A 17,971-nucleotide genomic window follows, 5' to 3' on the forward strand; every position below is an offset into this window, starting at 1 on the left:
TTCCCCTCCTGGCATAATTCCTGATTACGTCCATCATGTCTATCAACCCCTTCCTCTGTGAAAGATACTGAGGATGCTAAAACAAAATATGTTTATGCCTTTCTTTCTTAAAAAAAAAAAAAATGCCATTCTTGTTTTAAACATAGCAGACGTTGACTTTACAGTACATATTTCTTCCATTGCTTAGTATTATTGACTTTAAAATGTCCTGAGTTCACTTAACTGTGAAGGGTAGAAATGTGATTGTCCAAGCCCATTAGTTTTCATCGAGTCATATCACATCTAGAATGCATGATTGTCTTTAGTTGCAGCAGTGAGTGAACTAAGGTGTTTCTAGAGAGAACCATAAATGCAGTTGCGTGAAACTTACTATGTATATTCAATAATAATGACTTGTTAGACTGTACCAGGAGTTATCCTCCTTTAGATTTATCCAGAAAAATGGGGCTAAGTTTCCAAATCCACTGAGAATTCTATTGTAATGTGGCCTAAAGGAGAAACATGTTGAGAAGAAGAATTCAGAGATTACCTCCAATGATCTACTGGCTAGATTCTCTGCTGAGGTACATATTAAATAGATACTTTATACATCTACACAATGGCTAGATTTTTATGATTCTTTCATTTGTTTCTTACAAGTTTCTTTTTTTCCCAAACAAAAGGTTCAAAGTAGCAGATCTGGATGTTTATCCCTAAGGAAAACACCATGGTACCAAAATGTTCTGTCTTAGGCACAACAAAAATCCTTACAATTCTTAGAAGGTTTTCTAAATCACAGCAATCCAAGAATCTGTTAGAGCAATAGGACTCTCACACTTTAATGTGCACTCAGATCACCTAGGGGGTCCTGTTAAAATACAGATTCTGCTTCAGTACGTTGGGGATGGGACTGAGATTCTCATGAGCCACAAGTGATGCAGAGGATGCTGATGCTGTTCCCTAGACCATACTTGGAGAAGCAGATGCTAAGAGTCCTTATTTTTTAAAGCAATTCCACTTTAACCAACACTTTACTCTTCCCCCCTCCACTCTGTTTCTACCTTCCAAGATGCCACTATTTGCATCTCTAGGGAAAAATTACATTCCGTAGTTCGGGGCAGTTTACTGCATAGTAAAAATAGTTCGATAACTTGTATTATAGATTTATAGAGTTAGAAACCCCAACTTGATTCTAGGGAGAAAAATAATGACCAGTCTTTAGAGCTTGATTATAAAAAGAAATTGCCCAAAATTTGTTGGCTGGACCAAGTTGGGGAAAAGGTGATTCCATATTTGAAATTATTTACTCATATACATTTTATAACTAAGGATTGAGGTATTTTTATAAATAAAGAATATCTATAAATCTGTGCATCTAATTGTATTCCTATAATTTCCTTCTTTATTAGTTATTCATTGGCATCCAAAGAATTTATAAGTCTTTGAGGAACTCTTTGTAAGGTCCATATTCACCGAGCTATATTTTTATATTCTGAACGTGTCTCTGTGTTTCCTCCAGGTTAAACGAGGTGACTGTTGGTTGTTGCAGATTCAGTTGTTGGGACTTGAATCTGAGGCACGCCCAGAAAAAGCAAGCTCGCACACCTGGGGAAGCCATTACTTTCCGTGCATATCGTGTGCTCTGTGCAGAACTGACTGGTGATCAGCCCAGTCAGGCACAGAGTGGCCTGTTTGGTTCCCAGCACCTGCAGTTATTTAAACAAATGTAAATCAGTTGCGTAATAGGATTGGCAAATTATTGTACTAGAGTTTTGGACAATGTCCTATTTTATTTTGGAAAAATGTGCTCAAGTTTGAGCTGCATGTAGTTTTTGGTCATGAATTAGAGACTCATGTCCTGGGGATAGCTGGGAAATCAGGAAGAGCATGAGCATGGAATCAAGAGGTCAAGGGCGATACTCTGATTCTCCCCAATTAGTTACATGACCATAATTTTATCTGTCAGGCCCTCACTTTCTTCATCCAATAAATGTGGGCATTGGACTAAATAATATCTAAGTTTTCTTTTTTTTTTAAATTGTACTTTAGATGAAGGTTTACAGAACAAATAGTTTCTCATTAAACAGTACACGTATTGTTTTATGACAATGGTTAACAACCCCACGACTTGTCAACACTGTCCCTTCTCAACCTTGGGTTCCCTAGTACCAGCTTTCCTGTCCCCTCCTGCCTTCTAGTCCTTCTCCCTGGGCTGTTGTGCCGTGTTAGTCTCGTTTTGTTTTATGGGGCTGTCTAATCTTTGGCTGAACGGTGAACCTCGGGAGTGACTTCATTACTGAGCTAAAACGGTGTCCGGGGGCTCTACGTCTTCTTCACATCTCATGTTTAGTGACTAAGCATATGCCTTTTTGAATAGATTATCTAATGTTTAAGTAAATCCAAGGTTGCTAATGGATGCTTGGCACTTTATTTCTGGATTAGCTGCCTTGAGGTGTACCCAAAGTGAAATAATATCTTGAAGGAGGAATATTTTTTAAAACCTGATTTCTTGCTGAAAACAATAGAAATTAGGCTTGATTTACATGTACTGAATAGTATTTGGGAATCTGGGAATTTTTACAACATTGTGTCCGGTAGAAAGTCTAAGGAAAGCATGAGCTACTCTCGATTTAAAGCAATGCCATTTCTCCCTGCAGTAATTAATTGATTGTTTTAATCTTGAAAATACACAGGATTGTAGCAAATAGAGTGATGATGTTTTCTCTTACACTACTTAGGGACAAAGGATTTTCAGTAAACAGACTTTCCTTTTTTATTTTTCAAAATTTGCTTTATCTTTATCGTCGGAGACAGCCTGGCTTATTATTTAATTTAACAGTGTAAACTCTTAGTGTGTACCTTTGTTTATTCAAAGATATTTTTGGCACAGTATTCTTTTGTATCTGACTTCTAGAGTAGAAAAACAAATGAAGCAGGCCTCTCATTCAAATGTCTTTTTCTGTTTGTTCGTTTTTCATACATTGATTTTAGTTTCTGGTTTGTGTTGAACACACTCATAGAATCACATAAATAGAGTCAAACTCCACAGACCTGTGTGATTTTGGATTGTATATATGAAAAGCAAGATAATAATAATAATGTAGGCCAGGTCCTTGGCATAGGAAAATAGCTTGGCAGTGTTCATGCAAGTGGAGACAGTGGGACTTTTTTCTACCCATGGAAATCCCTGTCCTTAGGACATAGCTAATTCCCTTGCAGGTTATTTACTTGGTAAAGAAATTCTGTAAACTTGGAAGATGTGCAAATTTAGGGTCAAATTAATGAGTTTATATCCTAAGAACAGGTAATGGGAAGGGGGCACTGCCCTGAAAATTAACTTCTGTATGAACTTGGGAAGTCACTTAACCCTTCTTTGTCTACCATTCCTCTTGGTGTTGAGAGGGATCCTTTTTTTTTTTTTTTTTTTTTCAATCTGGCATTTAAGCATTAGACACCTTCTGCTACATCCAGTTAAGTAATTCAGCTTATGGTCAAGTCCTCTATGTGGCAAGGAATTTGTTTTCTCTCAAATGGAATGTTTCACCTATAGAGAGCTCTCTTAGGAAGTCTTTTTTATATTGAGATATAATTTATTTTCCCATAGATTTTATATGTTGATCTTATTTACACCTTGATTCCATATAAAATGCTGTCATAATCCTGCTACAGAACATCTTTCCTAATATTTGAAGATGCTGGTGTATATCATATATCATACATTTAAGATGCCTTAAATCTTTTCTTCTCCAAGTTTTTTATACTTACCTGATATAATCTAGAAGCCTTTCAACATCTTGACAGATTTCCAAACACATTGCAGCATATCCAAAAGGAGTATGATAACAGGTGTGAGCTGTTTCGCACTAAACCATAGGATAATCCCATCTCTCAGCTAAGTACATTCATGCATGTAGCCTATGCTTGCATGGATTTTCTTGAGTTTCTTCATCACGCTGTTGACTCATGTTCTCAGTCCTCCAGATATTTTCCTTTATCTAATTGATCTGCTATGGCTAGGAATTTATGTTTCCAGTATTCTATTATTTGTTCAGTTGGGTAGTTTTGGACCTGAGAATAGAGCTCAGATTTATTCCCATCAAATTTAACTTTGTTAAAGTCAGCTCATCTAGTCATCATAAAAAGAATTAATAAAATTATAGTTCTTCTGTCTAATTCTAATATAAACTAAATGGTTGGACTAGAGGAGAGTCTGTAAAGCACCCTCTGACTCAGAGACCTATTCTGAGTATTTAATGAGGATGGAAAATTTTACAAATATCATCTTCAAATAGGTGGATCTCACAGTATATGATGCAAGAATTTGTCTATGAGCCAGAATTCACTTGCCTACCTATCATCGAATAATCAGAACAATGACCAATAAGAAATAAATGGAAAATGTTTGGGGAATGCTATTTTTATAGGTTATGAGAACTATATTCTAAGGACTGAGACCCCAAGTTCTTTATAATATATAAAATTCCTATGGGATTCCTTAATGCCCAGTGGTGCTTATTGGAGTTAGTCAATTTTCATGATGGTGTTAATAAATCTTTTCTCTTGTGATACTTCACCCCCATTTATGATCACATCTATTACTTGAATTTAGGGAAGGGCTAGAAAAAAGTCTTCCCTGGCATTGCTTGCCTGCTGTTTCATTTTACTACTTTCAATATAAGAATAAATGGGCAGCAGACTGGGCTGCCGCTTCATAGAAGAGCATGACAGTCTGAGACAAGGAGAACAGAGGCTGTCTTGAAATAAAACTTCTTAAAATAACTTGTTAAGAGATAGATATTCAAAAACTACATTTGTTGAGTATCTAGTTGGTCAAGATACCATGTTGATCAGAGGAAAGACACAATTAGCGGAGGTGGGGCATCCAGAACTTCTAAGTTCAAGTCACACTTTGCTTGGTTGAGATACTGGTTGAGTGACCTTGGTCAGTTGCTTAATTTTTGCAAGCCTAAGCCTGTTTATCATGTGGAGAGTGCTTATACTAATTAATACCTACCTCACAGAACTGACATGCATGGAAAATGCACTGAAAATTATAAATAGCCAAACAGATAAGAGTCTTCACACTTGCCCAAAAAGAACATTCATACTGGAAGGAAGCAAGCAGATTGAGAGTAAAGCAAAGAGTGAGAATAATCATACTGCATTGTCGCAAGGGTACAGATTAAACCAGCTGTACTCACTGGATTTTCAAGGATAGTTCCTATATGAAGTATTTTTATTATTTTTAATAAAAATTATTTATTACAATTAGGCATAAAAGTGATTTATTTTTCTACTGAAGAAGAAGAACAAAGTGGTAGGCCTCACACTACCTGATTTTAGAACCTATTATACTGCCATGGTAGTCAAAACAGCCTGGTACTGGTCTGACGATAGATACGTAGACCAATGGAACAGAATTGAGAATCCAGATGTAAATTCATCCACCTGTGAGCAGCTGATATTTGACAAAGTCCATTAATTGGGGAAAAGACAGTCTCTTTAACAAACGGTGCTGACATAGCTGGATATCCATCTGCAAAAAAATCAAACAAGACCCATACCTCACACCATACACGAAAACAAACTCAAAATGGATCAAAGGCCTAAATATAAAATCGAAAACAATAAAGATCATGGAAGAAAAAATAGGGACAACACTATGAGCCCTAATACATGGCATAAACAGAATACAAACCATAAGTAACAATGCACAAACACCAGAAGAGAAACAAGATAACTGGGAGCTCCTAAAAATCAAACGCTTATGCTCATCAAAAGACTTCACCAAAAGAGTGAAAAGACAACCTACAGATTGGGAAAAAATTTTTGGCTATGAGAAATCCGATCAGCGTCTAATCTCTATAGTCTACAAGATACTGCAAAACCTCAACAACAAAAAAAAACCCAATTAAAAAATGGGCAAATGATATGAACATGCATTTTGCCAAAGACATTCAGGCAGCTAACAGACACATGAGGAAATGCTCGCGATCATTAGCCATTAGAGAAATGCAAATCAGAACTACAATGAGATACCATCTCACCCCATGAAGGCTAGCATTAATCCAAAAAACACAAAATAGTAAATGTTGGAGAGGTTATGGAGAGACTGGAACATGTATACACTGTTGATAGGAATGTAAAATGGTAAACCACTCTGGAAATTGATTTGGTGTTTCCTTAAAAAGCTAGAAATAAAAGTTCCATACAATCTAGCAATCCCACTCCTTGGAATATATCCTAGAGAAATAAGAGCCATCAAACAAATAGATATATGCACACCCATGTTCATTGCAGCACTGTTCATGATAGCAAAAAGATGGAAACAACCTAGGTGCCCATCAGTGGATGAATGGATAAACAAATTATGGTATATTCACACAATGGAATACTACACAACAATAAACAACAAGGATGAATCTGTGAAACATCTTATAACATGGAGGAATCTGGAAGGCATTATGATGAGTGAATTTAATCAGTTGCAAAAGGACAAATATTGTATAAGACCAGTATTATAAGAACTTAAGAAAAGCTTTAAACACAGAAGAAAACATTCTTCGATGGTTACGAGGGTAGGGACGGGGGGAGAGGGTTAGTCACTAGCTAGATAGTAGACAAGAAATTAGGTGAGGGAAGGACAGCACACACTACAGGGGAAGTCAGCACAACTGGACAAAACCAAAGCTAAGAAGTTTCCTGAATACAACCAGATACTTTGAGGAACAGAGTAGCAGAGGTAGGGGCCTGGGGACTGTGCTTTCAGGGGACATCTAGGTCAACTGGCATAACAAAGTTTATTAAGAAAATGTTCTGCGTACCACTTTGGTGAGTGGTGTCTGAGGTCTTAAAAGCTAGCGAGCGGCCCGCTAAGATGCATCAATTGGAACCAACCCACCTGGAGCAAAGGAGAATGAAGACCACCAGAGACTCAAGGAAAATATTAGCCCAAGAGACAGAAAGGGCCGCATAAACCAAAGACTCCATCAGCCTGAGACCAGAAGAACTAGAGGATTCACGGCTACCGCCAATGACCGCCCTGAGACAGAACACAACGGAGTCCCTGACAGAGCAGGAGAAAGGTGGAGTGCAGAACTCAAATTCTAGTAAAAAGACAAGACAATGGTTTGACTGAGACTGGAGGGACCCCAGAGTACATGACCCCCAGACTCTCTGTTAGCCAAAAACTAAAACGATTCCTAAGGCCAACTCTTCAGACAAAGATTAGAGTGGACTACGGAACATAAAATGATACTTGTGAAGCACGTGCTTCTCAGCTCAAGTGAGACTAAATGGGCAGCTCCTGTCTAGAGGCGAGATGAGAAGGTAGAGGTGAGATGAGAAGGTAGAGAGGGTCAGAAGCTAGCTGAATGGACCCAGGAAATCCAGGGTGGAAAGGAGAGTGCTGTCACACAGTGTAGGGAGAGTAGTTAGGGTCACATAACAATGTATGTACAAATTTTTGTATGAGAGAGTAACTTGAATTGTAAACTTTCACTTAAAGCACAATAATAAAAAAAAGTGATTTATTTATTTATTTATTTATTTTGGTTTTAATGAAGAGAAGTTCATTTCCTCACAGTCAAAGTAGGCTAAAAGTCCAAATTCAGGGCGTCAGCTCCAGGGAAGTCTTTCTCTCTCTGTCGGCCTTCTCATCAGTGTTCCCCCAGACTAGGAGCTTCTCGGCACAGGGACCCCGGTCCAAAGGACACGCTCTCCTCCCGGCACTGCTTTCTTGATGGTATGAGGTCCCCCTGTCTCACTGCTCACTTCTGTCTTTTATATCTCAAGAGATTGCCTCAGGACACAATCCAGTCTTGTACGTCCAGTCCTGCCTTACGAACACAACTGCCACCCATCCTCCCTCATTAACATCATAGAGGCAGGATTTACAACATATAGGAAAATCACACAGTACCAGGAATCCTGGCCCAGCCAAACTGATACACACATTTTTGGGGGGGCATAATTCAAACCAAGACATTCCACCCTCTGGCCCCCAAAAAATCACATCCTTGCAACATGGAAAACATATTCATCTCATCATATCGTAGCAAAAGTCTTAACTCCAAGTCCAAAATCCAAAAATTCCTCTTCATCTGTGAAATCTAGAATACAAGTTATCTGCTTCCAAAGGTCCAATGGCAGAACAGACACAAGCTAGACATTTCCATTACAAATGGGAGAAATTGCAGGGAAAGAAGGCATAACAGGACCAAGCAAGTTAGCAGAACACATTACATTAGCCCTCAAGGCTTTGAAAATAATCTTCTGTTCTCTGAGACAATTTACACAATAGCCCTGCCCTCTAGACTCTAGGTATTGGCCACAGTCTCTGGATTCTGAGTGGAGGCCCATCAGCCCTGGGCTTCAGCTCTGCCTTCCAGGCCCACTGGGACAGCAACTCTGCTCCCTTGGCTTTAGGTGCACCGTTCTCCCAGTCCATCTGAGTGGCAACTCCACCCTTAGAAGCACCAGAGGCCATTGCTCCACCCTTTGAAACCCCTGAGGTCATGGCCATACCTTTTGAGACTGAGGCAGCTCGGTTTCTTGTGTCCCTTGTCTCTTCAGGTTCTGCTTCTGTTTCCTGTGGCCTCTTGGTCCTCGGACCTCATGCCCGCATCTGCCCTGCTGGGGCAAGTGTTCCAAAGCTCAGTAGCTCCACCAGTATAAGTGCCTGGAGGCACCCCATTCCGCCAGGAAGCCTCCTGTGCACAGGCACTCAGCTCTCTCGCTCTGTGGGTCAGCTCCAGCGCCATCTCGCACTGGTCTCCTGGTTCTGCTGCCCTTGGTTCTCTGCCGCTGCCGCTTCTCTGCTGCTGTAGGTTCTCTGCTGCCGCCGGTCCTCTGTCACTGCCGTATGTCTATCCATTCACAGTTTTAAAACTGCTTCCACATTTTAGGTATCTGTTAGAGCAGCACCCCACTCTCGGTACCAAATTCTGTCTTAGTTATCTAGTGCTGCCATAACAGAAATACCACAAGTGGATGGTTTTAACGAAGAGAAGTTTATTTCCTCACAGTCAAAGTAGGCTAAAAGTCCAAATTTAGGGCGTCAGCTCCAGGGAATGTCTTTCTCTCTCTGTCGGCCTTCTCATCAGTGTTCCCCTGGACTAGGAGCTTCTCGGCGCAGGGACCCCTGTCCAAAGGACGCACTCTGCTCCTAGCACTGCATTCTTGATGGTATGAGGTTCCCAAAGTGATTTATTTTGCATTTCTATGTAAGAAAGAGTTTTTAAATAAAAATTGATTCACAAATTAGAAATTGGAATTAGAAAGAAACCTTTGTTAAATCATTAACTGGAGCTCTGGCCTTGGAAAATGTTGTATTTTTCTACTACCTCACCTCCCTCAGTAAAATTTTTATCATTCTTTGCATATTATTTATGCGTTTGTGGGCATTGATTGGAGCCCTGATGGTGTAGTGGTTAAGAGCGCAGCTGCTAACTGAAAGGTCAGCAGTTTGAATCACCAGTGGCTCCTTGGAAACCCTATGGGGCAATTCTACTCTGTCCTATAGGGTCACGGTGAGTCGGAATTGAGTCGACAGCAACGGGTTTGGTTTTTGTTTTGGGTATAGATTATGAGACTAAAGTGAATCAATGTAAAATAGTTTGATTGTATTTACCATAAAAGTGATCTAATGTTTTAGGTAATGTCTCTTATTAACATGTTGTTATTGTGTGTTTGGTCATATTTATGTTAAAATTTGGCTATGAAATTTCATCACCACTGAAATTTGTCCTGTGGGCTTTTATTTATACATATTTGACTTTTTTTTTTTTTAAAGGAACCTATTTTTTATCATTTTCATCTGGTTATAAATTTAGTAAAATATTATTGTAAAATAAATCAATCAAAACAGTGTATATATATATACATATATATATAGTAGACAGTAACCTCCTCTGTATTCTTCCAACTTTTCCAAGTTTATTCCTTTAAAAATATCCATTGTGAAATATATCATCTTTCTTTGGTTAAACTCAGTTCTATAAATATATAAATAATGTAATATATAAATATAAAAATGTATATTATATACATGTATATTTCAAGAATAATCATAAAAGGAACATATTTGTACTAACTCCCATCGCAACAACTAGAAAATTGCTAGTATCTTAGAAGCTCAAATTATATCCCCAAGTTTCTACTGAAAAGAAGCTATCTTAATATGATTTTTGTAAGTTTAATGCATAAGAATGAATCCTAAAACAATATATTATTTAATTTGCTTCTTTTCAAACTTTGTAGAAGTAGAATCATATTGTATGTATTCTTGTGTGACAAGATTCCACCATCCAATATTTTATATTTTTGCTATTGTCTATGCATATAATGTAGCTGTAGTTCATTGACTTTGTTGCAGTGTAGCATTTCGGTGCATACATTTATACTAAGATATCCATCCTTCTGTGGATGGCCATTTAGATTGTTTCCAGTGTTGCCTTCATTCTTCTATGGCCAGTCCTATACATGCCTTCTTACACACTCATGCAAGAGTTTTTCTGGGATGTATGTCCCTGCAATTGCAGTTTAAGTATCCCGGGTAATACCGTTTTGCTTCCCAAAGGGTTTTACCTTTTACACTCTTATTAGCAGTGGATAAGAATTACTGTTTATCCACAGCTTTGCCAAAACTTGGAATTTTTCTATATATTTTTTCCATTTTTGTTCAATTTCATGAGTGTGAAATGGTATTTGAATATAGTTCAATTTTTACATTTCTCTGAATACTACTAGGATTGAACATTATTTATTTATAGGGATATATTTTTTTCTATGAAATGGATGTACATTCCTTTTGCCCATTTTCCTATCATTTGTCTTTTTTCATATAGATTTATAGGAGTGCTTTACATATCCTGGATTTTAGTTCTTTGTTATTTGATATGAAATGAAAATATTTTCTCCTAGTATTTTATGTAACTTTTTATTCTCCTTGTGGACAGATATTCTTAATTGTAATGTGGTTGAATTTATCAATATTTTTTAGTGTTGTTATGCCTATTCAAATAAACCTCCCATGTCTCAGGAACATAATTTTTTGTCTTACAAAAATTTTACAGATTTACCTCCCTATTTATATCCTTAATCCATGTAGAACTGATTTTTGTGAACAAAATGATGTAAAGATCCAATTTCACTTTGTTCCTATAGATAGCCAGTTGTCCCACCACCATTTATTAACTAAGCCATTCTTTGCTTAATTATCTGCAATGGCTGACTTGATATAAAGTTTTCATATATGTTTAGGAATATTTTGAGTTTGATTATCTTTTTTTTTTATATTAGTTTTTTTTTAATTGTTGTAATTAAATGAAGTTTACACTTCATGTTAGTCTCCCATACGGAATGAGTTTGATTATCTTTAGTTTCCTCCTTTTATCTAACTCATGCATCCTCTTAATTGCCATAATCTTCTAATAAATGTCTGCCTCTACTTGGGCAAGTGGCTGCATCATCTTTCTTTGGTATATTTTGGCTTTTGGGGGCCCTGTTTTTGTGCCGTAGAACTTCTAGAATCAGCTTTTCAAATGCATTTTTAAAAATCCATTGAGATTTTTATTGGAATTTAATTGAATCTATAGTTCTACTTAATCTTTAGGTCTATTCATATATGTTTAAAATATTGATTGTTTCCAGTACATAGACAATGCAGATCTTTTTAAATCTTGTTATCTTTCTAAAATACCTTATTAAGCTCAAAAATTGATTTGTAGATTATTTTGATCAATGTATACAGTAATATTTGCTAATATGACATTATTTTCATTTGTACTCTTTATGACTTTCAGATATTTTTCTAATCTTTTTGCATTAGCTGGGACTTCAAGTATAATATTGAATAGAAATGTTAGTCATGGGCATCCTTGTCCTGTTTCTGATCCTAAAGAAAACATTCTAGCATTTCACAGTTATGACTTACACTATTTGTTTTACATTATTTATGACATTTATCACATTGGACAGATAAGGAGGAAGACATCTACCATTCCTAGTGCTCACCAACATTGCCAGATGACTGTAAAGGCATTAACTCATTTTATCCTCACACCTATCCGAAAAGATTGATGTCACCAACCATTTTCAGAAACTTGGATGTAAAAAGATGCTACAGTTGCCCCCAGTGTCATAGCTAGCAAGTGGCCAAGCTAGGATCTAAGTTCATATTTTGGCCCACTTTTTTTCCTGCTACATCACAAGTATTTCGTTGTGGTGGCTTCCAGTACTGAGCCACTTGCCATATTAAACTGACCAGGGAAGCAGACACCTGGCCTGTGAACTTTCAGAGACAGGAACTAAATCAGCCTTGTTCACTCCAGTATTTCTAAAGCGCAGTGTTGACCTTAGCACTTGGGAGGTGCTCAGGCAATACTTTGAGGGCTTGGATGGGAAGGACGTTCTAGTACTGACTGGGTCATCCTTGCTGTGGCTCTGATTCAGGATGTGGTGGGTGTGGCCTGATCTCGTCTTCGCTAATGGTTGACTGGTAGTCACTCACCATTCTTCTGGGATTCAGTTCTTTGTGAAATGCCCCAGGTGGCACTGTCTTCCTTGATGCCATGCTTTGCCTACCAATGGCCACTTTCTGTTTCTGTGTCCAGAGTCAGGTCATTTGGCACTGTGAGCTGGAACCTTGATTTGAGCTCTGGTGCCAGGACATGGATTATTTGACTATCAAATGAAAACAGCCCTGAAGTAAAAGCCTTCTGGCAGGGGGAGAGTGTGATGCTTGCAGGTCTGTGAGCCCACCAGTGGGCAGAGGAGAGACGCTGTATGACCAGATGAAAGGGATTTCAGTTTTCCAATACTGCTCATAATTCTTTGTTTATAGCTTATCCGAAGATGATTCCAGACCATACTGCCTGATTTTTCTTGACAACATGCCATCATTGCCTAGGAAGTGAGGGAGCCTTTTGCTTATAACCTTTCTTTGGTTAAACTCAGTTCATCCGTGGGAGAAAATTGTTCTTCCCAAATAGTCACATTTCCGTTTGATCTGTCTAGCATCTCATCGGATCCACATTGTTATTCCTGGGTATGGTAAAAATTGCAATGTGGAGGGAACGTTGAGTCTTCATTTAAATGCTACCCCCATGATGATGTGCTGGCATTCTTACCAGTCCCATAAAAGCCAGCCCTGCCATCTGCTTGGCGAGACCAGGGAATGAATCAACAATCTAGCTGACTTCATTAGACTTTCTAGCCCTGCTTCCTCTGTCCCGGGAGGAAAAAATGCACATGCTCTATAGGAAATCTATTTCCTCCAGGACAAATTCTTTTTTGTTTTTTCTTTCATTCTCTCAACTCCCTCACCAGATAATCTGCTGTGGTCTCTCAGTGATGAAAATAGTTGGCTCTTCATTGAGAAGATCTTTGAATATAAATGTCTCGCTGAAAATTAAAATAACGCCTCAGTTGGATGGAGGGAATGTTGCAGACAAGGTTGAAATCCATTGTTGCAACAAAGTAGAACCATCCAATATGCATTTACTGGTATCTGATTCGTGCCCTGGAAATATCACAAAGCTACTTTCTCTGATCAGAGCTCTTTCAGTGATACTTAAAAAATAATTGTATTTTTCAGAATGTCAGCTTTAGTTACTGGAGTTGATGGCCCAATAGCTGAAGAGGTCTATTTAAAAATACATATTTAAAAATATACTGCCACCTACAGTACTGTTTAACTTTTCAACCGGGCTCTTGTCATGAATGTTAATTAAGCAAAGAGTTAATTTGGGGGCTGATTAGTTATTGTTTCTGTTATGATCTGCTGATTTACATAGTATACACGTCTTTACTTATGCATCTATTTATCTGTTTCCCTCTAGGAAAAGAAGAATATATTGCTACTTTCAAGGGATCTGAATACTTCTGCTACGACTTGTCTCAAAACCCCATTCAAAGCAGCAGTGATGAAATAACTCTATCCTTTAAAACCCTTCAGAGGAATGGACTCATGCTTCACACCGGGAAATCGGCTGATTATGTCAATCTTGCCCTGAAAAATGGAGCTGTCTCTCTGGTCATTAATTTGGGATCAGGGGCCTTTGAAGCACTAGTGGAGCCAGTGAACGGAAAGTTTAATGATAATGCCTGGCATGATGTGAAAGTCACCAGGAATCTGCGTCAGGTAACAGCGCAGTGGATAAGAGAGTAACTGGTTTTGTTTCTCGCTACAGCTGTGTGTGTGGTACTTGAGAACCCTAACAACACGGTACACGGCTCCTCAGAGTCACTTACAAATTAGCTTGTCTTCTGTGGTGAATCTTCCTGCCATACTTGAGCAGGGGCATATCTAGAAAGTTCTGGGGGCCCAACTGGTATTTTGATACAGTGACATATGACAATTTCCCAGAGGGCTGCAAGGATATCCCTGTGACTTGCCTTTCTGTGATGTGTGTGATTTTGTTGTGTTTTTAGTTTTTTTTTTGTTTGGTTTTTTTTTGGTGTTTGTTTGATTTTAAAATGTAGTTTCATGGTTATCATTTGGAAGCATGCACACTGGGGTCATTAAATCACAGTTCCTTTTTTGTAATCAAAGAAACAGTGTGTTTGTGATTTGGGATTGTGTCAATCCCTACTCCCTCCCCATCGCCACCCCTAAAATTGGGACATGAAAAGTCCCTGAGGGGGGAAAAGGACTTCGGGGGATTTCCATATCCCCTAAAGAGTCTGTTTATGCAGACATTTTTAGCACAGACACTTTAAGTTAAACCCCAGATGACGCTGTACAGGCTGGTTCATCTTCTAGTGCCTGTTTATGTTTGACCATATTTTTTTAAAACTTCTTGCAAGAGGCACTGGATACTAGGAAAACCGGAACTCTTTAGTAAATCCACGGGTCCACATATACTGTATGTTTTTAGCTGAGGCATACTCTTACAGTATATGTACAGGTGAAAGTGGAAAACCAATTGTCCTATATAAGGAACACTGTAAGTTTTGGTTATCATTTGAAATTTATGATATTTTATAATATATCATTTTGTTAAGTGTTGACAGTGACTAATTTTTCTGCCATACCTGCTGATCTCAAACTAATATCCTTAACATATTTGTTGTTTCTCTGGACAGTTGCAGAATAACTGGAATGTCTCTAGTTTTACTTTACTAAAACAGCCCTCTCTTTCTGAGCTGTTTGTTACCTGTCTAACCTTTTCTTTCCCGCTTCTGAAAGGCTTTAACTATCCCAGCTAGAGAAGCAAAAAGGAGCTGTAGGAATGCAGACTCAGTCTAGCTAAGGCAGGCCAGTAAAACAAGGGTCCTTGAGAACTCCAAAGACCTTCCAGACGCCTTCTTGACATGGGATGGGTCCCGCATGCTTCACAACTGCCTTGGGAGATGGTCGCCCACTGCCAGAGTAGCTGTAGCCCACGAGTTTCCTATAAGTCTGTCTCTTTGGTTTTCCTTTTATTTTATTTTATGTTTTTTCCTCTCAGATACTCACCAAGAGACCGAAGGCCCATTTGAGAGAAGCACAGAAGGAAGGGTGGGGCTTGGGGAGCCCGCTTTCTAGATTTGCCTTTGCTCAGGTTACAAACTAAACTGCGAATTGGTAGCTCAAAGGAAACTGTAGTTGTACAGCTGGGGTGCATGTGTGGCAGGACAGATTAAAAACAAATCCATTCTACTCATTCTATGTGTCAGGATCTTTGCTTTGTCTCATTGCAGTAAACTGTGACCTTAAAGTCCATCAATATGACCGAAGGAAGTTTTGGAGTTGAGGACGAGTCCTTGTATGCTGTAAAATTGAGTAGCAGGGCAATGCCAACCAATTCCTACTAATTTGCTGGGGCTGGGGTGGGCCAGGGTGGGGGAGGGATCAAATACAGGCTTAGGCGGCAGTGGTCAGCTGATGAGCTTCCGCCTCCGAATCCCTTTTAGACTTTTTAAATGTCTGTCAGATGTACTCAGGAAGACAAAAGGAACGTTGCCGTATGTCTAATTCTGTCTTGCAGAAAGTTATGAACAATAATGACAGGAAATATATTACCTCTGTGGGAGGCCTATTTGTTAGTCTGCTTTTTTCTTGTAAAATTTTTTTGCCCTTTTTCTATGTTACTAACATGCTTAATAACTAACATGTCATTCATGGAATGTTTCATTTTACTAACCGTTACCTGAATCAAAAAAATGTACTAACATGGTAGAGACCATCATATTTTTTAAGTAACGATCGTTATTCTGTTCACAGTTTTTAATTTCCTTTCTCCCCCCTTCTCCACAAAGCACTCAGGCATTGGACACGCTATGGTAAACAAACTACATTGTTCGGTAGATATCATTCTAATTGTTTCTTATTTTGGGTTTGCCGTGTGTTTTCTTTCTTTCTTTTAACTGTAGACATCATTAACAAAAGAGGAACTGCGGTTGGTACTCTTCTGCTTACTTTGACCTCCTTCTTTTCGTCTGTTGTTGACCTTCTTATTTTTTATCTGTTCCTGTCAACTTCTGTTTTCCAACTCACCTGTAGGGGCATCGTTAACGTTTCGAACGTTTTGCATCCAGCTGTGGTTAACACGGGATAAGACAAAACGGTGGCTGGCCCGAGTGACCGCAGGCTCAGCCAGTCCCTAACTATTCATGATGCATGGCATGGAAACTTGATTTGGGAATGATGGAGATGCCACACCCACTCATCTTTACGTCATCACCAAGCAGTGTTTTCCCTTGGTTCTCCCTGTTTTCTTTCCTTTCCTTTCTGAACTGTTCTGTCCCTCCTGCACGTGCACATCGGCGTGGGCCGCTTCTCCTGGTTGTTTTGCTTCCCCGCCCCCTCTGGCATGGACCTAGGCACTTGCATGCTGAACATCTGCTGCTCAACAGTGCAATCAGTGACGTTGCTGGAATAGCTTGCGCCTTTTATGTTAACGAGGTGCACGTTGTATTAGTTAATAGCAGACGACTACTTTACTAACATGTACACCAGCAAAACTAACCTGGGAAGCATTTTACTAACACCATTTTTGTGTCTGCTAAATAACTTTTGAGTTGCAGTAGGGATGATGTTAACACTAGTTCAATAATCAGTTAACTCTCTCTAACTAGTTTAGATCTTGTAGGCCTAGTTGAATAGAATCCAAGAATAAACCTCAAACAGACATGAAAATGGGTTCCACCATAGGTCTAAAAATAAAAACCAAACAAACAGAAAAAAAAAAAAAAAGCAAAGAGCAAAACAAAAATATAAAACAAAACAAAACACAAAACAGGCATATCCCAGGATTACAGTATCTAGGTCTGAGTATAGCGTGTCCTTTCCCTGTGCTTTGTTATCTAGGTGACAATATCAGTGGATGGGATTCTTACCACAACGGGCTACACGCAAGAAGATTATACCATGCTGGGGTCTGATGACTTTTTCTATGTTGGAGGCAGTCCCAGCACAGCCGACCTGCCAGGGTCACCAGTCAGTAACAACTTCATGGGCTGTCTCAAAGAGGTAAATATCACTGTTACCAGAACCGTTCCTACCTCATAAGCTCATCATTTCAGATGCCGACTGAAAGTGCCTTTGCGGAAGACCTGACGTTTCTAGAATCCAATGACGCAACCTTAAATTCAATATTCTACTGTTGTTTACGTAGGATTTGGTGCAGGGGAGGAGGGCAGCTCAAAGAAAATTCTGAAGGGATTAAGTCTCTCTTTTTTCCTGGTTGGTGTGTAATAATTGAGATTTACATAGGCAGTTGTATATTAGCTATAAAAGGAAGTCAAACAAAAAGAGACATTGGGTCTAAAGTGAAGCTAAATACCTTGTTCATTCTATGCAAACGCCTTAGGTGTTAGGTCCACAGATGTTATCTACAGTGGCGAGTTTTTTTGAGAATTACAGGTAAAAGGAAGATAAAAACTAGGCTACAAGAGAAAGAGAGACTACATTAAAATAGTGAGTCTTGTATAATGAAACAATTTTGTTTGTGTTCTAACCATGTTCTGAAGGAAGTGAAGCTGTTTCACTGATCTGGTGACGTCACTT

General features: G+C 38.7%; 1 protein-coding gene across 10 annotated transcripts in view; it reads left to right on the plus strand.

Annotated features, from left to right (window-relative positions):
• The window catches only part of NRXN1 (neurexin 1), a 1,216,111-nt gene that overhangs the window by 460,935 nt on the left and 737,205 nt on the right, over nucleotides 1-17,971 (plus strand). For 4 of the 10 annotated variants that reach the window (XM_023735242.1, XM_023735250.1, XM_023735255.1 and 1 more), the window contains 2 exons: nucleotides 13,821-14,122; nucleotides 17,273-17,434. In XM_023735242.1, the coding sequence (XP_023591010.1) occupies nucleotides 13,821-14,122; nucleotides 17,273-17,434 (464 nt within the window). Of the gene's footprint in view, nucleotides 1-13,820; nucleotides 14,123-16,221; nucleotides 16,267-17,272; nucleotides 17,435-17,971 lie in introns of those variants that run through there. The other 6 variants (XM_023735226.1, XM_023735234.1, XM_023735221.1 and 3 more) reach the window with 3 other exon arrangements.

The sequence above is a fragment of the Trichechus manatus genome, unplaced genomic scaffold, assembly GCF_000243295.1.
Source record: "Trichechus manatus latirostris isolate Lorelei unplaced genomic scaffold, TriManLat1.0 scaffold00005, whole genome shotgun sequence".
Lineage (NCBI taxonomy): Eukaryota > Metazoa > Chordata > Mammalia > Sirenia > Trichechidae > Trichechus > Trichechus manatus.